Genomic DNA, 23,760 nt, shown 5'->3' with positions numbered 1-23,760 from the left:
GATTGAGAAGAATAAGGACTAAGGGAGAGAGGTATAACAGAATGGAGAGAGGAATGGTGGACAAATACAGTACATATTCAATTGTACATCTCAACATGTATACATGAAAGTAGAACTAGAAAACTTGGCATGGGTGAGGATGGAATAGATGGAGGAAAGAATGATGGAAGGGATGATACTAGTAAAGATGCATTGTACATGTAAATAAATGGACATGTTAAAAACCCTTCTAGAACTACTTGAAGATAATAATAAAAGAAGAAAAATGAATCTAAAGCAAAATCTTAAAGAGAATTGTCTACCTAGAGATAGATAATACTATTCACAATAATAAAGAGGAAGAAGCAACAAACATGTCTATCAGACCTATGGATAAACGAAATGCAACACACAAAAGATTATGTAGCCTTAAAAAGAAAATTCTGGAGCTGGAAAAGTGGCTCAGTGGTAGAGTGCTTGCTTCACATGCATGAGGCCCGAGGTTCTATTCCTCAGCACCACATACACAGAAAAAGCCAGAAGTGGGTGCAGTGGCTCAAGTGGTAGAGGGCTCGCCTTGAGCTGAAGAGATGAGGGACAGTGCCCAGGCCCAGAGTTCACGCTCCATGACCAACAAAAAAGAAAAAGAAAGAAAGAAAGAAAATTCTGTTACATGCTACGTCAATGAACTTGAGGACATTGTGCTAAGTGAAGTAAGTCAGTCACAGAAGGACAAATACTGCAGGCCTCCTGTATGAGGTATCTAAATCAGTCAAATATATAGACAGAAAGTAGAATGGTGGTTACCAGGGGCTGAGAGAAATGGGGAGTTGTTTAATGGGTATAAAGTTTCAGTCCTGCGAAATGAAAAAGGTCTGTAGAGATGTTTTATAACAATGTAAATATACTTAACAGTACTAAACTATCCACTAAAAAATTATGACACTGTCCAAAAAGAAATATACTTATTAAATGATTTATGAACTTGTAACCCCTCTGTATATCACCTTTATAGTAACAATAAAAAAATTTAAAGTTAATTCTATGATGGTAAATTCTATGATATAGGAATTTTAAATCATAATTTTAAACAGCACAATAAACTTTCAAGATTAAGGTTTGAGTTTTATACTCTCAAGTTTGAAACAGTGTCAGCTCTGCCACTTAACGTGTGGCCTTTTGCAATATTCCTTCTGAGAATCAGCTTCCTCATCTATATAAATGAGGGTGTAAATAATATATATGTTAAAAGGAATTTGGAGATTAGAAGAGAACTGCTGACATAGACAAATACAGTTGGATTCATTAATCCTTCCCATAGGGACTGTATTCAACACAACATTCTCACCAAACAAAAGCTTACTCAACCTTATACTGCCCTGACCAATTCACCAGGATTCCACATTGAATCCTTGAAGACAGTAAAGTAAGTAGGCCTGCAATCCTCACTTTGCTGTTGAAGAAATCAGAGAAATGACCTGACTTATGGAGAAGTGATGAAACCAAATACAACCTAATAGTGTATCATTTTATTCTACACAGACATAAGCCAGAAATAGTAACACAGAAAATAAAGTAAACTGCATAAAAAAGTCAAAAGGGAGTTGCAGAAATAGCACTAGATGGTTATCAGTGCCTTATAAAAGGGCTGAAGCTCCAGGAAATGGAAACAAGGGTTTTTGTTGTTGTTGTTGTTGTTGCTTTTATTTTCTTTTTGTCATTTGTTTATCTATCTTTGGGAGAATAACGCGGAGGGGGAATAGAAATGGAATTACAAAAGACAAATGCAACATTGGTACTCACTCCACACTAGGTTGAAAATGAATTATACAACATGTTGAAGACAGGAGGGAGAAACTGGGAGAGAGCCAGGGATTTTTACCTGTAATTCATCATGCAATGTATTTTTTTCTCCAGCTAAGATAGAAGAGTTGTATAACAACTTCTATGACTGTGTCACCTATATTTTATCAAAGATCTTTGTTTTCCCCAAGTATCTACTTTCACACCCTTCCCAGATACTGTACCAACTTGGCTAAACACATACCAGAAATAGAGTAACCTTGAATAATTTTACCTTATACAATCTAAACAATATACTCAAAGAAAAAAGCATCTCCTGGCTTATAACAGCACACTTAGTCATCAAGGTTGAGTTGAAAGAATCAAGTGGTCCTGATAGAAAAAGAGGCATAGCACAATGGTAAATGCAAGTGATAGGTAATATGGTAAAAATGGCTACAGGTAACCTGCAGTTTAAAGTAATGTGGGTTCTTGCTGGGCCTCTACAATGCCAGCTTATTTTACCAATTTTTTGCTTATCTGTCTTCATCTTCACAACTCTGTGACTCAACTCCTTAATCTCACTCTGCCTTCCCCACATCTTTCTCTCACTTAGCACATTATTCAACCTCTCAGGGAAAAATGTAATGAAGAGTAGTCATAATTAAGCCAGGTGCCAATTTCTTATACCTGTAATCCAAGCTACTCTCAAAGCTGAGATCTAAGGTTAGAAGTTCAAAGCCAGCCTTGGTAAATAAATCCAAGAATTAAACAGCAAACTGTCAAAGTGGAAGTACAGTTCAAGTGGTAAATTGCTAGCCCTGAACAATGAAGTTAATTGTGAGAAATGAAGTAAAGCCCCAGTAATGCTTCAAAAGAAAAAGATTGGCGGTGGGGGGTGGGGGAGGAGATGGGAAGGGATGGGAAGGGGAAACAAGGGAAGAGGCAACAATGCTTGATAAGAAATGCACTCATTACCTTGCCCATGTAACTGTAACCTTCTGTATGGCATTTTCATAATTAAAAAAAAAAAGAACTATCTGAAAAATCTGGAAAAAAAGAAAAAGAAAAAGATTCAATATGTTAAAGTGAGACTCAAATATGTTAAACAGTTACAAAAACCTTGATTGCAACACTAAGGCTCCCAATTACCACTGTACCCAATGGTAGAGATTATATATTTCTAACCCAGCAATCTGTCAAATCTTTCACCCAAATATGAGGAATTATGGACTCTTTCTTTTTCTTTTCTTTTCTTTTTTTGTCAGTCATGAAGCTTGAGCTCTGGGGCTTGAGCACTGTCCCTGAGCTCTTCAGCTCAAGGTGAGTGCTCTACCACTTGAGCCACAGTGCCACTTCTGGTTTTCTGGTGGTTAACTTGTAGAGTCTCAGGACTTTCCTGCCTGGGCTGGCTTTGAACCATGATCCTCAGATCTCAGTCTTCTGAGTAGCTAGAATTACAGACTGAACAAATGGGACCACCTTAAAATAAAAAGTTTCTGCACAAAGAAATAGCAACCAAATTAGAAAGAAAGCCAACTAACTGGGAAAAAATATTTACCATCAAAATATCAGACAAGGGTCTAATATCCATTATATACAGGGAACTCAAGAGAGACTTCTCAGAAGAAGAGATAAAAATGGCAAAGAAACACATGAGGAAATGTTCATCATAGCTGGCTGTAAAGGAAATGTAAATATAAACAACACTAAGATACCACCTTACCCCAGTCAGAATGGCCCACATCCTAAGTCAGCCAACGACAAATGCTGGAGGGGATGTGGAGAAAAAGGAACTGTACTGCATTGCTGGTGGGAATGTATACTTTGGAAAGCAGTCTGGAGGTACCTCAGAAAGCTAAATATAGACCTTCCCTATGACCCAGCCATACCACTCCTAGGCATCTACCCTGAGCAACAGGAACCAGCATACAAAGACACATGCACCTCCATATTTATTGCACTGTTCACAATAGCCAAGATTTGGAAACCAGATGCCCTACTATTGATAAGTAGATCCATAAATAGTAGTACCTATATACAATGGAATATTATGCAGCCATTAGAAAGGACAAAATAGTGGCGTTTGCAGGGAAATGGATGGAACTAGAGCAGATTATTTTGAGCAAAGTAAGCCAAGAACAGAGACAAACAGAACATGGTCTCCCTGATACGTGGATGCTAAAGCCAAAATACAAAAAGATATGACAAAGTAACAGGACTCAAGAAACAAAGGACAGCCACCCATTTTGTCATATCATTGCTAAATTACTACATGTTCTTGAAATATGGTAGACAGATGCATGCAACGGAGGAAGCCAGGAGGAGGAACAGAGTAAGTGGAAACAGCCTACACTAAGCAAAAGGAAAGAAATGTAAACATCACCTGATATGGAAAAAATAACTTGTATTGTCAAAGCCCATAGAATTCATAAACTGCATAGACCATGATAATGACAATTTGCCTTGTGAAGGTTAAACTGCATTTGTGACTTTAACTAAGTATCACTATTCCACAATACTGTGAAATAATCTCAAGAAAAAAAACTTCTTTGTACAACTACTTAAAGATAATAAAAGAAAGAAAAAACAGAAGAGATACAGTGAAAATCAGGAACATACATTGTCACAGAAAATGCACAGGTTGTAGTTGTCTATGATTTTCAATGGTACAGGCAGGTGCTAAACTTGGTGCAAACATAATTTTACAAACTTTTTTTTTCTTTTTTTTTTTAATTTAAATTTTATTTTATTTGAGAGCATACTGTACAGAGGGGTTACAATTACATTGGCAGGATAATGCATACATTTCTTACCAAGCATTGCAGCCTCCTCCTTTGTTTACCCTTCACCTCCCTTCCCAGCCTCCCCCCTCCCCCCCCACTCAATCATACCCCCCTCCCCCCCCACCGACATTGTAAAGCTTGCTTTGACATGACATTTTGTAATTCTCCTTGTTGCAACAGGTCCACCTGAATCCTTTTTTTTTTTTTTTTTTTTTAAATTGTATTTTATTTTATTTGAGAACATACTGTACAGAGGGGCTACAATTACATGGGCAGGATAATGCATACATTTCTTACCAAGCATTGCAGCCTCCTCCTTTGTTTACCCTTCACTTCCCTTCCCCGCCTCCCCCCACCCAATTTTACCCCCCTCCCCCCACCCAATTATACCCCCCTCCCCCCCACACCAACATTGTAAAGCTGGTTTTGACATGACATTTTGTACTTCTCATTGTTGCAACAGGTCCACCTGAATCCTTAAACGACTTGTTTGTCCCCATTTCCTCCACATGTTATACTGACATCAAATAAAGTGAAAGCGGGGGTTACACTGTGGGGGAGGGACATACAAAGCAACAAAGAAATAATCTTATAAATGCGTTAGAAACACATGCATGAAAGAAACGAAAACATTAAAATACATATTTAAGGGTTCATTTCCCTAACATCACATTATCTGACCTTTTCCGCTTGACTCATACCTATACTAGATATTGCAAATAAGGGAAACCATGGGACCTATGCTTCTTTGGGCCTGGCTTACTTCACTTAATATAATTTTTTCCAAGCCTTTCCATTTCCTAACAAATGGGGAAATGTCATTCTTTCTGATGGAGGCATAGAATTCCATTGTGTATATATACCACATTTTCTTGATCCATTCATCTACTGAGGGGCTTCTGGGTTGGTTCCATATCTTAGCTATGGTAAATAATGCTGCAATAAACATAGTTGTGCTGGTAGCTTTAGTGTGGTCTTGTTTGTATACATTTGGGTAAATGCCCAAAAGTGCGATTGCTGGATCATAGGGGAGATCTATGTGAAGTCTTTTGAGGAACCTCCATACTGCTTTCCAAAGTGGTTGAACAAGTTTACATTCCCACCAACAATGAAGTAAGGTTCCTTTCTGTCCACATCCCCTCCAGCATCTGTTGTTGTTAGAGTTCTTGATTTTTGCTGTTCTAACTGGAGTGAGGTGATATCTCAATGTTGTTTTGATTTGCATTTCTTTTATGGCTAGGGATGTTGAACATTTCTTCATGTGTCTATTGGCCATCCTTCTTTCTTCTTCAGAGAAGCTTCTCTTTAAGTCTTTCGCCCACTTATTGAAGTCCAGAGTACATGCAGTTCAAAGAAACAATACCAAGAGACCCCAGCAGTACATTATCATTTTCTTGTAATGAGAATATCTAACAAAACATCCTAATAACCACAACCATGAACTGATATTCAGACAAGATACAAAGGGTCCCTCACGTTTGCTGTTATGGCCATTCTCTACTCCACTCCCATTCTAGCCCCACTTTCATTCTCTCCTGGCCTCTTATCACTCATACCTTTTCAATGTCTATAATTTTGTCATTTAGAAAATGTTATGTAAGGGGCTGGGAAGGTGGCTCAGTGGTAGAGCGCTTGCCTTGCATGCATGAGGCCCTGGGTTCAATTCCTCAGCACCACATAAGCAAAAAGAAAAAAAGCTGGAAGTGGTGCTGTGGCTAAAGTGGTAGAGTGCTAGCCTTGAGCTGAAGAGTTGAGGGACAGCGCCCAGGCCCAGAGTTCAGGTCCCACGACTGGACCAAAAAGAAAGAAAGAAAGAAAGAAAGAAAGAAAATGTTATGTAAATGGAACATACAGTTGTGGTGTGAAATGGCTTCTTCCCTCAGTATAATGCCTCTGAGACCCATTCAAGTAGTGTTAGTAACAATCATTCAATCCTTTTTTTTTTTTTGCTTAGTACCCAATGATAAAGTTGTTCAACCATTTAATCAAATTGTTTTCTTACCAGCTGAAGGACATCTGGGTTGTTTCTAGAATTTGAAAACAAAATTACTAAGAAAGAAACATGAACTATTCATACAGATTTCTGTGTAAACTAAAATCTTCATTTCTTTTTTTTTTTTTTTTTTTTCAGATAAGGGGTAGGTTCATTCAGTAGACCTGCTTGGACTAGGCAAGGGTGGCACTCCACGTGGCTGGGAAAGGCCTGGGAATGAGAGAGAGCTGGGAAGAGAGGAAAGAGAGAGAAAAGAGCAGAGAGAGGGGTAAGAACAGTAGCACTCACGTGGTATTCAGGTAAGGGGTAGACCTGCTGGGACCAGGCAAGGTTGGCACTCCACGTGGCTGGGAAAGAGAGAGAGCAAGAGAGCAAGAAAAGAGCAGCAAGAGCTAGAAATGAACAGAGAGAGAAAAAAGTAAAATCTTCATTTCTTGGGGATAAATGATCAGCAGTAGTGGTATGGTTAGTTTAAGAAACTGCCAACTGTTTTCTGGAATGATTTCATGGTTTACATTCCAACCAGTAATAAGTGATTACAGATTCTAAGAATTAGGACAAGGAAATCTTTGGAGGGGGGAGAAGAGGACGTTAATTTACCTACCACACACTATTCTTGTTATTATAAAGATGTTACAGAGGAGTTACAATTTCGTAAGTCAAGTAATGAGTCCATTTCTTTTTGGATAATGTCACCACCTTATTCCTTTGCTCTATTCTTATTTTTTCTGAGAGATTTTTAAAAATCATAAATGCATACTGAATTTGATCTAATGCTTTCCCTGTGAATTAAGATGCACTATACTAAATTTTCTTCTTTCATTGGTTTTTGTTTGTTTGAGGTTTTTTGTTTTTTTTTTTCCTGTCATGGGGCTTTAACTCTGGGTCTGGGCACAGTCCCTCAGCTCTTCAGCTCAAGGCAAGCACTCTACAACTTTAGCCACAACGCCACTTCTGGTTTTCTGGTGGTTAATTGGAGGTAAGAGTCTCATGGACTTTCCTGCTCAGGCTGGCTTTGAACTGCAATCCTCAGATCTCAGCCTCCTGAGTAGCTAGGATTTACAGGCGTGAGCCACTGGCACCGGGCTTCTTCTTTCATTAGTTAATACTGCATATTACAAAGGGCTTTCAAATGTTGAAGTGGGATTGTATTCCTGGAATAAACATCACTTTCTTACAATGTACCATAATTCTTTTGCTATATATTGTTGAATTATATTTCAAATATTTTGTCAAGAATTTTTATATCTATATCCCTTAGGGATATTTCTCAATGGTTTTCTTTTTTGTGCTATGGATTTAGTATTGGGGTTTTCTAGCTTCCCCTCTCCCCTTTTTGTCAGCCATGGGACTTAAGAGCTTATGTGCTGTCCTTGAGCTCTTGTACTCAAGGCCAGTGCTCTACCATTTTGAGCCACAGCTTCACTTCCAATTTTGGGGTGGTTAATTGGAGATAAGAGTTTCACAAGCTTTCCTGCCCATGCTAGCTTTTAACTATGATCCTCAGATCTAAGCCTCCTGAGTAGCTAGGATTACAGCTGTGAGCCACCAGCACCCAGCTGATACTAGAGCTTTATAAAACAAATTGGGAAATGTTCTTTCACATTGTTTCCAAAAAGAGATTTTATAAAACTGGTGAGTTGTTGTTTTTTTAACATTTAGGCTAATTCACCAGTGAAACCACAAGGTCTAGAGATACCCTCTTTAGGAATCTTCTAGACATAAATTCAATTTCTAGTTCACAGTAAATGAGTTGTAATAGATAGTTTTTTCAGGAATTGCTGCACTTCACCTGAGTAAAAAATTTATGTGCATTTTTCAGAATATTCATTATTAACCATTTGCTATCTGCAGGGCAGTGAAAACATCTGCTTCATTCTTGATACCAGTGATTTGTTGATACCAGTGATTTGTATACTTTGCCCCTCTGTCACTCTTAATAGCTTGTCAATTTCATTAGTCTTTACAAAGAAACAGCTTTCATTGCCTTTAATTTTTTTTTAATTTCTTAATTTCTGTTTCTTGTTTTCTCCTTCTGTCTAGGTTTATTCTAGTTCCTTATTTTTTAGGATTTTTTTTTTGGGGGGGTCCGGTCGTGGGGCCTGAATTCTGGGCCTGGGCGCTGTCCCTCAACTCTTCAGTTCAAGGCTAGCCCTCTACCACTTGAGCCACAGCACCACTTCCAGCTTTTTTCTTTTTGCTTATGTAGTGCTAAGGAATCGAACCCAGGGCCTCATGCATACAAGGCAAGCGCTCTACCACTGAGCCACCTTCTCAGCCCTTTTTTAGGATTTTAAGGTAGAAACAGATTACTGATATGAGACCTTTCCTCTTTTTTTCTTTTGTGAAAATACTGTACACTTTTCCTCTTTTCTAACACATTTAGAACTATAAATTTCCCTTCCTGCACTATGTTTTAAAGTTTCTGATATGCTTTATTTTCCACTGTCATTTAGCTCAACATTTCTTTATTCTCAGAGTTCCTCTTTGTCTAATAAATATGTGTTTGTGTGTTTCACTTGCACTTGTTTAGCCTTTTTTTTTTTTTTTTTGTCAGTCTTGGCCTGAACTCTGGGCCTGGGCACTGTCCCTCAGCTCTTCAGCTCAAGACTAGCACGTCTACCACTTGAGCCTCAACGCCACTTCCGGTTTTTTCTGTTATGAGGTGCTGAGGAATGAAACCCAGGGCCTCATGCATGCAAGGCAAGCACTCTACTACTGAGCCACCTTCCCAGCCCTCCTGTTAGCTTTAGGTACCTATTTCTAGGTACCTAAAGTTTCTGAAGTTTAAGAGCCAGAATACAGACTATCTTGGTATATGTTTCATGGGAACTTGAGAAGAATGTATGTTCTCTGGTAACGTTGTCTCTGGTAATCATTTCTCTAAAGTTATACTTTATATGATACCTTTATGATTAATATTAATAAAGTCCTTCAGTTCCTTCGGTATTTGCATAAAGCCTATTTCCATCTTTCTATTTCCAATTTGCCTATAATGTTATAGATGGAAGTTTCTTGTACATAGCATATAGTTGGATCATGTTTTGTTGGGTCTTTTGTGTATGTGTGTGTGTGGTACTGGAGTTACAACCCAGAGCCTTGTACTTGCTAACAGGCACTGGGCCACTTAAGCCATACTGTCAGCCTTTGGATCTTATTTTTTAATCTATACTACTAAAATCTGTCTTTTATTTGGTATATTTAACAGATTAAATGAAATGGGCTTTCTCCTTTCCCTTTAGGATCCCAATGATGCAAATGTTAGGTCTTGCTTGTTTGTTAACATAGGTCCCTGGAACTTTGCACTACCCATGCTTCCAGACTATTTTATGTTGTACAGACTAGGTAATTTCTACTATTTTATCATTCTGTTCATCACTGATTCTTTCCTCTGTCCCTTCAATTACTTAAACCTAGCCAACAAGCTTTACATTGGCTTTGTTACTGAATTTTTCAGTTGTTCAACTTTCATATGGTTCTTTATTTCTACCTCTACATTTGCTTCAGAAACATTCACTGAAGCATTGTGGCAGCTTTAAAATCTTTGTCAGGTAATTCTAACATTTCATCGGTGTTGGTATCTTTCATCATTCACTTTAAGATTTTCCTAGTTCTTTTTTTTTTGTCGGTTGTGGGGCTTGAACTCTGGGCCTGGGCGCTGTCCCTCAGCTCTTCAGCTCAAGGCGAGCGCTCTATCACTTGAGCTACAGCGCCACTTCTGGTTTTCTGGTGGTTTATTGGAGATAGGAGTCTCCCGGTCTCTCTTGCCCGGGCTGGCTTTGAACCGCGATCCTCAGATCTCAGCCTCCTGAGTAGCTAGGATTACAGGTGTGAGCCACCAGCGCCCAGCTATCCTAATTCTTAATGATTGTGTATTTCTGGTTTTCTGACAACTGATTTTCTAATGAAACAAACATTTTTGTATTATGCCATGTTACTGGATATTATCTGAACTTCCTGTTTTTACTAGCATTCTCTGATACCAATGAGACAAGGAAACAGCTTCTGCTAGCTGGAGTGAGAAATCCAGGATCTTCATTTTACCTCTACTGACTCCCAAGATATAGACTCATCACAACTGAGGAGAGTTTTGGTTCCCTTGGTCATCTTAAGAACCTTGGGATGATGGAGGGGTGTGATCATTACTGTCTAGGAGCATGAAAAAAAGTCTTGGCTCCCTATCTGGCTTTCCCTAGTACCACCTTATAGAATGCTGGGTGTCATATTACTGACTGGAAAGGGTGTAAGTCTAGGTCCTCCACTTTGAACACCTTTGGCATTGGTATTAGTGGTATCAGTGTTTTGTATGGGTTTACCTGGAACAAGCTTTGTTTGAACAATTTTTGGGACAACATTAGGGATTTGGGGAATCTCTAATTCCTAGGACATGGTGAGTGCTTAACAGATGTTCCCAGCATTTATTGTCATGGGAGAAGTGGCAATTTTGCTCCAGCTGCCAAGATAACACAGAAGATGATTTTCTTTTTGTGCCATCTTAGGTATTTAAATCAGGGCCTGGGCGCTGTACCTGAGCCTTTTTTTTTTTTTTTTTTTTTTTTGCTGAAGGCTAGTGCTTGCTCTACAACTTCAGCCACAGCTCCACTTCTGGGTTTTTTTGGTAGTTAATTGGACATAAGCGTCGCACAGACTTGCTTGGAGCCACCATCCTTAGATCTCAGCCTCCTGAGTTGCTAGGATTACAGGTATGAGCCACCAGTGCCTGGCTAGAAGATGGTTTTCTAGATCAAGAAAACAATGTGAAAAAAAGCACCGAGAGAAGAAATCATTAGCTATTGTCAGAAGATGGTAGTGAGTTAGAGAAATACAAACTAAGGGAATAGTATATCCGCAAAAGCTTTATAAAAAATGTCTTGGGCTGGATTACAGTCTTAAATTCCAGGCTGAGGAGTTTCAACTTTATTTGATAAGAAATCAGAAACACTGGTTTTGTTTTGTGGTTGTGGGACTTGAACTCAGCCAAGGCACTGTCCCTGAGCTCTTTTGCTCAAAGCCTAACACTCTACCATTTTGAGCCATAGCACCATTTCTGGTTTTCTTGGTTAACTAGCAATAAGAGGCTCGCAGACCTTCCTGCCTAGGCTGGTTTTGAACTGTGATCTTTAGATCTCAGCCACTACAGGTTTGAGCCACCAATAGGCAGCTCATTTGGTTTTTGTTGCAAAACTCAGTGCCTTGTGCTTGCTTACAAGGCAAGTGTTCTACCACTGAGCCATACTCATGGCTACATACTTTTTTCTTTCTTTGCTTTTACTTTTTTACAGGTAGAATCCTGAGTTCTTGCCGGAAGCTCATGCTTATCCATACCTCCCACATAGCTTGGATCTCAGGTATGCATGGCCATGCCCAGCTTACTGATATGTGGTCTTGCTAATTTTTTGCCTTGATCTGCAGTCCTCCAGATCGCTATCTCCTGAACAGCTAGAGTTATAGATATGGATCATTGTGCCTATAAAAAAATGAAACATTCTGAAAACGATGAGTAATGTGAGCATAGATACTTCAGAAAAATGGGTAACCAACATGAAAGAACATGGAAGCATTCTTGAAAACAAGAACTATGTCTCATACCTCTTCAATCATATCAGATACATCTGGACTATGCATATTAAAAAAACTTCTCTCAAATCTACTACATTGAGAAGGAAGAACAACAGCTGTGGCAGAGGCTATAACTGCCTATCAGATGTCCATTCTCCCTTTCTCTAAGACTTCATTAATAAGGTAGATTTATATGAGGCAGAAATGTGTTCTGCTTTTAAAATAAGCAAACTGGACCTGTAATTCCAGCATTTGAAAGGATGAGGCAGGAGAATGAAGTTCGAGGCAGCCCAGCTTACTTAGCTAGAGAAGGCTAGCCTAGGCTACATAAATAAGATCTCATCTCAAAAACATTAAATTAACAAAAACAAAATAGCAACTATACTTCCCAAAGAAATAAATTTACAATCTGCTCAAGTAGACAGTAACACTTATCACTTCACTGATTCATCAATAAAGATGCCTTTAAACCAGATGCCAGTAGCTAACATCTATAATCCTAAATTCTCAGGAGGAAGAATTTAGAGGATCACAGTTCAAAGCCAGGCAGGCACAAAAGAGAGAGAGAGACAGACAGACAGACAGACAGACAGACAGACAGACAGAGACAGAGAATGAGAGACAGAGAAGGAACCTTCCAGTAGAAAGAGATCTCCTAAGGCAGTGCCCTGTGGAGACACTGTCCTAAGCCTCTGTGGATAAAGAATTACTGGCATTAGAATGTGAGTCTGAAATACCATAGAAAAAAAAGCAACCCAATCACTTGAAAGATACTAACATTTTTGGAAATGCCTGTCTTACATCTTACTTTATCTTACCTGGCCCTCTGAAATTGGTAAGCTCCAGAGTCATGGGCATCCTAATGGTGACTCCTGTGTCTCCTATTGCCATCACATGTGCTCACACTACTTTAATACCCTTCACAAGGCACTATTCAGAGCTTGCTTTATCTGCAGCTTCCGTGTCTTTGTTAAATGTCACTGCAGATTTATCAAGTTCCCAAATGTATTCCAATGTGAAAACTGATGCAGGCAAACTGACTCCACCACTACCACATACACAGTACAATCCAGTGCAGAAATGTCAGATGCAATCAACTAAAAAAGATGAGATAACATCAGGATAAGGAGGATAAACTGCAGAGGCACAGTACATGGTAACAAGTAGTACAGCTGTTCCAGGATCTTTAATTTAGGAGGAAAACAAGGAAACAATCCAACCTGTAACATAGGTAATATTCCCTCATGTGGCAATCCACACTTTAAAGCTTAGTCTGTAAAACTGACAAATAGTCTGTAATGTTTTCCTTCCATTTAAGTGCAAACCTAAGCTAAGCATATGACTTATACTGAGATGTATGTAAATACTATTGTAAAACAAATGCAACATTACTGAAAACAGAGACATACAGAGTAAAGTTCGACTCTCCTGCACTGACTTCTTACATTGCTGAGTTTTTCTGCCCTGGGAAGGGTTCTGACACACCCATACTTAGTCAGAGAAAGAGCTGCCCAGAAGACAGGCCAAGAGGCTCCTACAAAGGAAAAGGGGTAGGAGTGATCAAATAAAATCATGACAGTAAAATCCTGATGGATAATCTTCTCTAAGTCTGCTGGAAAGAGAACAGACCTCAGGGGTCTTTTTACCCTGACATTTTCATAGGCTTTCCTTAAAACTCAGAGTTGTTTCCTCACCCCACAAACAGGCATAGAACACTGAAGTATTATGAGGACACGCCCTGCCATGACAGTTTCCCTCTTTATAAGAGCAATGTTGAGCAGATTAGGGAAATGCCTTAAAGGCAGAGATTGCTTTTCCCATGCTCATTTAAGTTTTAGTTACAAAGTCCTAATAAAACTCCTTAAGACTAGAAAGTACACACTACAACAGATACTCAGCAAATAGTTTTAGGAGAAGCTTTTGTAAATATTTCTTTTTAAATAATCCAATGACGCACATTATTACCATTTAGGATTATGTTTTGCCAGTGGTCTTAGGGGTGGTCTCCTAGACCTTCTCAAGGATTATGTTGGATCAACACTATTTTCATAAAAATACTAAGCTATACCAAAGGAGTTACTCTAGTTTTCTGCACTGTGTTGACACATAGTGAGCTGCAAAGGAATGATGGGTACAGCTCCTGACCACCTAAAACTAATAGAGGTGGTGGTAGCATAACAGATTTCTTTACCTTCAGATTTCCTTCCTGAATTATCAGGAAAAAAATACCAATATCACCTTTAAGTGTCTTTGAGAAAATGAGACAGTCTATGAAAAAAAATCTGTAAATTCTTAAAACACTAAACATGCAATTACAACCTGGCAATTACACACTCCTAAATACTTATCCTAGCAAAAGGAAAACAGTTCACATTAAAACCTGTCCATGAGGGCTGGGAATATAGCTTAGTGGTAGAGTGCTTGCCTAGCATACATGAAGCCCTGGGGTCAATTCCTCAGTGTCACATAAACAAAAGAAGCCGGAAGTGACACTGTGGCTCAAGTGGTATAGCGCTAGCCTTGAGCAAAACCAGCTCAGGGACAGTACCCAGGCTTGAGTTCAAGCCCCAGGACTGGCAAAAAAAAAAAAAAAAAATCAGTAAACTCTGTCTGTGAACATTCACAGAATCTTTATTCTTAATTTCCCAGAACTGGAAATACACAAATGTCCTTCAGATGAATAAAGTGTTTTACACCACGGATTACTACTCGCAGTAAAAAGCAACAAACTATGATACATGCAACAAATACTGTGTGATTACCCTTAAATGAGTTACAGAGTCAAAATCGTAAGAGACAGAAAAGTACAATGGTGGTTGCCATTAGCTGGGAAGAAGGAATGGGGAGGTGCTGAGTAAGTTCTCTCCCAGGCTGGCTGTCAACTACAATGCTATTAATTTATGTCCACTGGTAGCTGAGATTACAGATTCACCACCACACCTGATGTGTTGGATGAAATGGAGTCTTGCCTCAAACTGCCATTCTATCTGTCCCTCTCATCTGCCAGATGGCTAGCATTACAGGCATGTACCACCACATCTGCCACACATCTAGGCCTGTGTTCTGGAGATTTCTTATAGTAATGACTGCCTAACAATGTATGAACTTAAAAGAAATAGTAAATAAGAAATAAGGGATTGCCAACTCATTTACGTCAATTCAGGATGAGAAGGGGTTAGGACCAAGGAGGGCACTGGGTCAAGGAGAGACTTGAGGATCTTAAAATGAGATAATTATGTTCTATTCTTTGCTTGTGTTCCTTGTATTATCCATATATTTTCAATTCTTTATCAGCTTAATAATACTAATTGTTGTTATTAACTCCTAACTAACCTTCCTTCTTGTTGAAGTCAAATGGCAAGCATACATAAAGCACTTCTGCATAACCAAGCAAACTGGCTATCTAATGAAGAAATGGATGCATGATTAAGCCATGAGCTGAATTAGGTGCTTTTCTCATACCACTTTTATTGCAAGAACCGAAAGACAACCCTAAGGAATCAGACTTACATTTGGCAGGCATTTCCCTGAAACTAAACTTAAGCCTATCATTTAAGGGGGGAAATGGCTGGTAATATTTATTGCAAAGGAGAAAATTCCAGCTTTCCACTGAAAATTACAAAGCTGGAAAATCTGTATCAGTCTTGAGTTTGAAGGCTTCCCGGTACTTAAACAAGACTTTAATTACCTCGGTAGCGATCTTAACAGATGTTATTTGGTGAGATTAATTAAATTACTACTTGCGATTTGCCTAATGCAGAGGGTCGATATTTTCCAAATGACCAAGAAACGAGATTACAATGGGTAAACAGGTCCCTTCAAACTACAAGGCAGACGAAGGGATTTTACTGTAACTGTGAAAAGCACCAAAGATTCTGCTTCAGATTTCACCCCCGAAGTATCCTTTAAGAAACCCCCACTTCAGAAGTTGGGGGGGGGGTATGTTAACCAAGAATACCCACAATTATCTGGGAAAACCAAAAAGAACTCCTTCCTCTCCCTAACTACACATCTGTGTACGTCCACATTTTCTTCACGTGGGTCCATCAAAAAACATCACAAGACAAACCGATTACAAAAAAAACATCAACCAGGTGGCATCCAGTTATCTCTGGTCCTCAAACGGGCTAATTTTGTTGTTGTTGTTGCATAATACCTCAAGACGCTCCGCACGTTAACCTTTCCCCGACGTGGTCAAGGAATGAGTAAGTCTCCTTAGACGTCCCTGTTGGGCGGGCACGGTCGTCCCGGCCTCCCCGGGAGGTTAGAAAACGCGCCGGCCTCCGGGAGAGCTCTCAGGGCTGGGTTAGGACTCGTTCACTCGGGGATCACCACGTCGGTGTGGGAACTCCGCCCCGCACCCTGAGGCATCATCGGCCCTCGCGGACCCCCCCACCCCGCATCGGACCCCTCAGCGCGGGTCACCATGAAACGCTGAGCCCCGCGCGGCGGCGACCGAGCTCCCGCCGCAGCCGCCCGAGCCGAGGGTCGCCGCGGGACTCCCCAAGCTGGCCCGCCCGCCCGCCCGGGCCAGGCCGCCAGGGGCTGGGAAGGCCGCCCGCCCGCCCCGGCCCGCGCTTAGGCCCCGCTAGGCCCGCGGGGAAAGGCGGCCGACGTGGCGGGCGGCGGCGGGCGGCACGAACCTGTTGGTCATTCCGGCCGCCACGCCCAGCATCTCTCCACAGTCCCACGCCGCGTCTCTTGGCACCTGGGCTTCCCGTCGCCGCCGAGGCCGCCACCTCGTCCCGGGCTGCTGCGAACGGCGGTGGACTGGCGGGCGGGTCTCGAACAGGAAGGAGAGGCGGGCCTGGGGCTGAGAGGCCGCCGCCGCCGCCGCCGCCGCCTCTACCTCACGCCAGCCCGTGGCTGGCAAATGGCGACGCTGGCCGCACGGGGGCGCGCGCGGGGTTGAGGGCGGGGCCTGTCGCCGCGCGCGCCCTGGCCACGCCCCCTGCTTGGGCTTGGCTCCACCCTCTGCGTCCCGCGCTGAGGCTCCGTAGCCTCTGACTGTGTGCGCGCGGGCTCTTGCGGGAGAGCACCCGTAACAATTTCTTAAAATAGCAGAGCTGGCCTCTAGTTCCTCTGTGTGTGACTGACAGAGGGACGGGCCGGAGAGTCCTTGGCTCAAGACACTTCTGATTCCGCTTGGGCGATGGACCACGTGGCTCTGGCCGCAGGGCGTGGGGACTGCACAGGGCTCTACCCACCCCGGGAAGGGCCCGTGGACCCCAGGATGGGGGTGTCCTGCCGGCCAGATGGCGGGGCAGTCTTCCCCGGATTGGCCTTCTCTGAGGCTCTGCTGTCTGCAGGAACCTGGAGCATGTGGGGTGCCCCCATTTGGATGTTCGCTTTGCTTCCGAGTGGAATTAGGCAGAGTTAACTTTGATCTCATTTAAAATCAGCCTACGTGGCTAGAAACTATGGCAGCCTCTTGGTTCCCCGTTAGTGGTTTTACAGTAGACGTGCATTGTCGCCGTGGCTGTGCCGTCTGTGGAATGTGCTGTCAGAGTGACATAGCTTCTGTGGTTGACCAAAGTCTATCACAAAGAAAACTTGGGGAAATATTGCCTATTGCATAATGTGAGGTTGAGTGTTTTGCTGCTCAACTCCAGTTTCTGAGGAAAATAGATGTCTCTTGACTATATGATTCGTTTTTGTTCTGGCTTGTCAGACAGCTTTTTTGTTTGTTTGTCTGGGGAAAAGTACTGGGGTTTAAATTCGGGGCTTGGTAGGGAAGCACAAAAGCTAAGCCTCCTCCCAATCCACCAGCTTTGTGTGTGTGTGTGTATGTGTGTGTGGTGATGGTTACCAGTACTGGAGCTTGAACTCAGGGCCTAGGTGCTGTCCTTTAGATTTTTTGCTTAAGGCTAGTGTTCTACCTTAAGGCTAGTGTTCTACCACTGAGCCAGCTTTTTTGGGTAGTTAATTGGAGATAAAAGTCTCAGGAACTTTCCTGCCTATGTTGGCTTTTAACTATGATCAACCTTCTGAGTAACTAGGATTACAGGTATGAGTCATAGGCACCTAGCTAACCAGCTTTTTAAAAATACATATCTACATATATATGTATATGTATATATATATATATATATATATATATGATGCTGGTTCTTGAGAAAGGGTGGAAATGGGTCTAAGCAATATTCTTAAAGCCAAACAGGCCTTTACAATAGTGGGTGTTAGCCAGGCACTGGTAGCTCACTCCTGTGACCCTAGCTATTAAGGAGGCTGAGATCTGAGGATCTCTGTTCCAAGCCAGCCAGGCAAAATCCAAGAAACTCTTATTTCCAGTAAACAACTCAGAAAAAACTGGAAGTAGCACTGTGGCTCAAGTGGTAGAGTGCTAGCTTTGAGCAAAAGAGCTCAGGGACAACATCAGAGTATAAGCCAGGCCTAGAGTTCAAGCCTCAGGACTGGTACAACAACAAAAACATTGGTGGGTGTTGAACCTTGGTCCTCAAGTGTGCTGAACAGACACCACTTAGCTACATGTATCTCCAGCTCTATGTTTATCATGTTGTTAAGAAAAAAGTCTAGACTGGGAGAATATTGTGCAAGATGTTGCCAGGCAAAGGAAAGTTCAGCGTTCCTAAAGGTTTACTCTGTTGAGCTGTACATGAACAATACCATTATTCACTTTCATGATATTATTCACACAGCTTTTTCTCCAACTAACCACCAGAAAACCGGAAGTGGTGTTGTGGCTCAAATGGTAGAGTGCTAGCCTTGAGCTAAAGAGCTGAGGGACAGTACCCAGGCCCAGAGTTCAAGCCCCACGACTGACCAAAAAAAGAGAAGGGTTGGGAGCATGGCTCGGTGGTAGAATGCCTGCTTAGCTAGCTCCAAGTCCTGAGTTCCAAAATCAATTGTAAGAAAAGTATAAAGACCACTCACAGAAAGTCAGTAACATTTTGGTATATTTTTCCCAGTATTTTTCTATGTGTGTACAAGATATGTACATATTACTGAAATGACACAGTGGGATATAAACCACCATGGTCTGTGATGCGGTCAAACTGGATTCACTGTGTGAATAATATGAAACTTCCTGTTTTCTGAGATAAGTTTCATAGACTTTTCTGCCAGGGCTGGCTTTGAACTGTGATCCTCGGATCTCAACCTCCTGAGTAGCTAGGATTATAGGCGTGAGCCACCAGCACCCGATTCCAACCCTTCTCTTGACTGAACTTTTTTTTTTTTTGGTCAGTTGTGAGGCTTGAACTCTGGGCTTGGGCACTGTCTCTAAAGTCTTCAACTCAAGGTGAGTACTGTACCGCTTGAGCCACAGCACCGCTTCCGGTTTTCTAGTGGTTTTATTGGAGATAAGAGTCTCACAGACTTTCCTGCCAGGGCTGGCTTTGAACCGTGATCCTCAGATCTCAGCCTCCTGAGTAGCTAGGATTACAGGCGTGAGCCACCAGCACCCGGCTTTGACTGGATATTCTTGAGATAAGGTCTACCTTTCTGTGTAGGCAACATTCTTGAACTGTGACCCTCCAGTTTTAGAACTCCCTGTTATTGTTGGAATGACAGGCATGTGCCACCCTGTTCAGTTTCCCTCCTTAGAGATGGAATCTTGAAAGCTTTTCTGCTCTGGCTTGCTTGGAACTACAACCCTAAGGCTCAAGACATTGCTCAGCTATGGTTTAAGAATTGCTCTTCTAAACTTTTCTGCCTAGGACTGGTTTTAAACCTTGATCCCTCCCATTCTCAGCTTCTATGCACATAGGTTTACCAATATAAGCTACTGATGCCCAGCTTATTTTTTGCATTTTAAACTAATCATCATGGATTTATTATAATTCTTAGCTCATGATATACTTCTATTCCACTAGTCTGTGAATGGCTACCTTTTACTTAGTTTTTTTCCTTAGGTATTTTTGTTAATGTAATAACTCCTGAAAACACAAGTTTTCTTGGGTATTGTTGTGCATTTAGAGCCCATGAGCCAGCCAAGCACTGGTAACTCACACATGTAATCCTAGCTACTCAAGAGACTGAGCTGAGGATTCCAATTGAAGCCAGCCTGAGGACTAGCCCAGAGCACAGAAGTTCAGGGACAACACCCATGTTCCGAATTCAAGATCCAGGACCAGTACAAATCAATCAATATACATTTGTGCCAGCTTTTGTGTGGATGTAAGCTTTCAACACATTTGAATAAATGTCAAGAAGTATATACTGGGTGTCTGTGGCACCCACCTTTAATCCTAGCTACTCAGAAGACTGCAATCTGAAGAAAAAAATTCAAAGCCAACCTTGGTAGGAAAGTCTGTGAGACTGTTATCTCTAATTAACTACCCAAATCCAGAAGTGGAGCTGTGGCTCAAGTGGTAAAGTGATAACCTTTAGCAAAAAACCCAAGGACAGCACGTAGGCAATGAATTCCAGCCCAGGACTGGCATAAAACAATAACCCCCCAAAAAACCAGAAACAAGTAAAATTAATTTAAACAATTATTTAAACCAGTATGTTCTCAATGTTAAAATTTCAACATGCAATAAAATATTTGTGCATTTTACAATACTTTTTTTTGCCATTCCTGGGGCTTGAACTCAGGGCCTGGGCACTGTCCCTCAAGACTAGCACTTTACCATCTGAGCCACAGCGCCACTTCCAGCTTTTTCTGTGTATGTAGTACTGAGGAATCGAACCCAGGGCTTCATGCATGCTAGGCAAGCACTCTACCACAAAGCCACATTCCTAGCCCCTACACTACTTTTTAAAAATGTAAATCTTGTGTGAATTTTTTACTTGTGGTACATCTCAATGTGGAATAAGATACATTTCAGTCTTTCAATTAGCCACATATGACACTACTACTGTGTCACACTGAGCAGTTCTAGAACAAAGGAGGTCTTTTTAAACTATTTCAAAACTGAGCCCAGTGGCCCATGCTCTGAATTCAAGCCCTAATACTGGCACAAAAGAAATATTTCAAAGCTACAATATAAAAGATAATTTGACAGCTGGTCTGAATGATTTGTCTTTTTCCAGGAATAAAATTACGTTAGCTGCATATTTTATGGGTCCCAGGAGAAATAAGTATGATCCAAGAGAAAGATCTCAGTCAGAAACTCAGAATGAATCATATGAATTAAATGATGGATAATGTCCAATGCTCAACAGAAGATTTTTAGTTTACAGTAAGATCCCATTACAACATCACCAAATATAGAGATTTCCTAAACAGGCTTAATGTAGGAGATACGTGGTAACATTGTTCTCCAGACTGCCACAGTCTCGTACTACATGAAAAATTATATTTCACTCTTGGAAATTATTATTTTTAATGATTTAATGTTAACCCACACTTAAATAACTAATATAAACCTCCCATAGATTTGCTTAGTCAGGTTTAAATACTATTTTGGTTATTAAGTGGAGAATAAAAATCATGCTTGGCTTGTTTTTATGGAACTGAGAGCCTCATACTCTTGCATGGCATTTTGCCTCAAGGCTGACACTCTAACACATGAGCCATGCCCCCACTCCAGCTTTGCTGGTTAATTGGAGATACATGTCTAGAGCATTTGTCTGTCTGGATTGGCTTGAAACTGAAGTCCTCAGACCTCAGCTTCCTGAGCAGCTAGAATTACAGGCATGAGCCATGAGCACCCAGCTAGACATCATGGTTTGTATACCAGCTGGACACCTAAAGTAGTTTAGGGTGAAATTTCCTGAATTAACCAGCACGCTCTTACCAAGAGAGAGCATACCACCACTTAAAGCCTGGCACACCATTTACTACCAGTGTGGGCTTTAGGTTGCTTCAACTACTATACTTCTATTTTGTAAGCTTGTGTATGCACGTGTGTGTGTGCATGCATATGTGCATGTGTGCGCACACCAGTGCCTGCATGTGCATGTATGCCAGTACTGGTGTTTGAGCTCAGGGCCTCATGCCTGGCTTTTTGATCAAGGCTGGTACACTACCTCCTGAGCCACCATTGGAGATTTGAGACTTTCTGACTTCTCTGCCTGGGCTTGTTTGGAATCAAATCCTCAGATCTCAAACTCCTGAATAACAAGATTCCAAGCTTTCTTTAATCTTATAAATTAGAGTAGTATATATACATTATTACATTCTATAGACTACCATAGTCCCATACTTTATGAAAATTGGTATTTCACTCTTTGGAAATTGCTTATTTATTTAATCTTAAACTATGCTGAAGTAAATAATGTAAAAGACCCATGGGATTACTCAGCATGAGTCAGTTAACAAAAACAATTTTTTTAACCTTTCACTGAATACAAATACTTGTTGGATGTCAAGTTCTCTTTAGTCTTTATTCCACTGGACTTGCAGTATTGCCTTAGCTATGCAATAGGGAACACTTGTACAATGCTCAGACAAACCAAATAAATACTTCCTTGCATAATATAATAATTATAAGAACCAGGCATGTCAGGCTTTGTTAGCAGACCCATTTTCTTGGACACGTTGATGAAAGTAAAGATTGAAGTTGAAACAAAAGTGCTTCTCAAAGAAGTATGGCCTCTGGTAACCTACTGAATAGGAAAACAAGATAGTCGGCATAGCCAGATGCTCTATAGGATAGCATCACCTGTGTCTAGCTAAATACCACATTAACAAGCAGTGACAAACAAGCACTGGTGGCTCACCTCTGTAATCCTAGAAACTCAGAAGGCTGAGGTCTGAAGATCTTGGTTTGAAGCCTGGGCAGGAAAGTCTGTGAGGCTCCTACTTCTGAATAGCCAGCAAAAAGCTGGAAGTAGAGCAATGGCTCAAAGTAGTAGAGAACCCAGCCTTGAGTGAAAAAGCTAAGGGACAGTGACTAGGCCTTGAGTTCAAGCCCCAGTACCAGCATACACACACACACACACACACACACACACACACACACACACACACACACACACACACACGCTGGGTTAGGGTTAGGGCTGGGTATGTGGCTCAGTGGTGAGCTTTGCCTAGCACAAATCATGATTCTATCCTTAGCACTGCAAAAATTAGATTTTTTTTTTAAAGTGGCCAGGCACTGGTAGCTCACATCTGTAATCCTAGCTACTCAGGAGGCTGAGATATGAGAATAGCAGTTCAAAGCCAGCCCAGGCAGGAAAGTCTGTGAGACTCTCATTTCCAATTGATCACCAGAAGTGGCACTGAGGCTCAAAGTAGTAGAGCTCTGGCCTTGAGCAAAAGAATGGAGGGACATCACCTAGACTCTGAGTTCAAGCTCCATGACTGACAACACACACATACACACACACAATGATAGCACATCCATGTTCATTGCTGCACTACTCACAATAGCCAAGTTATGGGAACAGTCCAGATATCCTATAATAGATGAGTGGATTATCCTATAATAGATGAGTAGTATCCTATAATAGATGAGAAAGAATAAGGTTATGTCACTTGTAGGAAAATGGATGAACCTTGAACAAATCATATTAAGTGAAGCAAGCCAAACTCAGAGAGACAAAGGGCACATGTTTTCTCTCATATGTGGAAGCTAGATCTAAAACTCAACTGGACATGACCACTTATATAGGGCTCTATGCATTTACACACAAAAAATACAGACTAATGGAGTTATAAGTAGTAATGCCCCTGAACACCTAAAATACTTTCTACCAAAACAAACTCCAGGAAATAGAAACATGCTTTTTGTTCTTGGTGTTGGTGGT

The 23,760-nt window shown here is 41.1% G+C and overlaps 1 protein-coding gene across 2 annotated transcripts in view; it reads right to left on the bottom strand.

Annotated features, from left to right (window-relative positions):
* The window catches only part of Lims1 (LIM zinc finger domain containing 1), a 108,723-nt gene extending 91,765 nt beyond the window's left edge, over nucleotides 1-16,958 (bottom strand). The window contains exon 1 of one of the 2 annotated variants that reach the window (XM_069988643.1): nucleotides 16,743-16,958. In XM_069988643.1, the coding sequence (XP_069844744.1) occupies nucleotides 16,743-16,774 (32 nt within the window). In that variant the 5' untranslated portion in view covers nucleotides 16,775-16,958. Of the gene's footprint in view, nucleotides 1-16,255; nucleotides 16,278-16,742 lie in introns of those variants that run through there. The other variant, XM_069988645.1, reaches the window with a different exon arrangement.
* Nucleotides 16,959-23,760: the final 6,802 nt, after the last annotated feature.

The sequence above is a fragment of the Dipodomys merriami genome, unplaced genomic scaffold (assembly GCF_024711535.1).
Source record: "Dipodomys merriami isolate MVZ:Mamm:240054 unplaced genomic scaffold, mDipMer1.0.p SCAF_36, whole genome shotgun sequence".
Taxonomy (NCBI): Eukaryota; Metazoa; Chordata; class Mammalia; order Rodentia; family Heteromyidae; genus Dipodomys; species Dipodomys merriami.
Note: the sequence above shows the minus strand (reverse complement) of the source record. Positions and strands in the feature narration are given on the sequence as shown.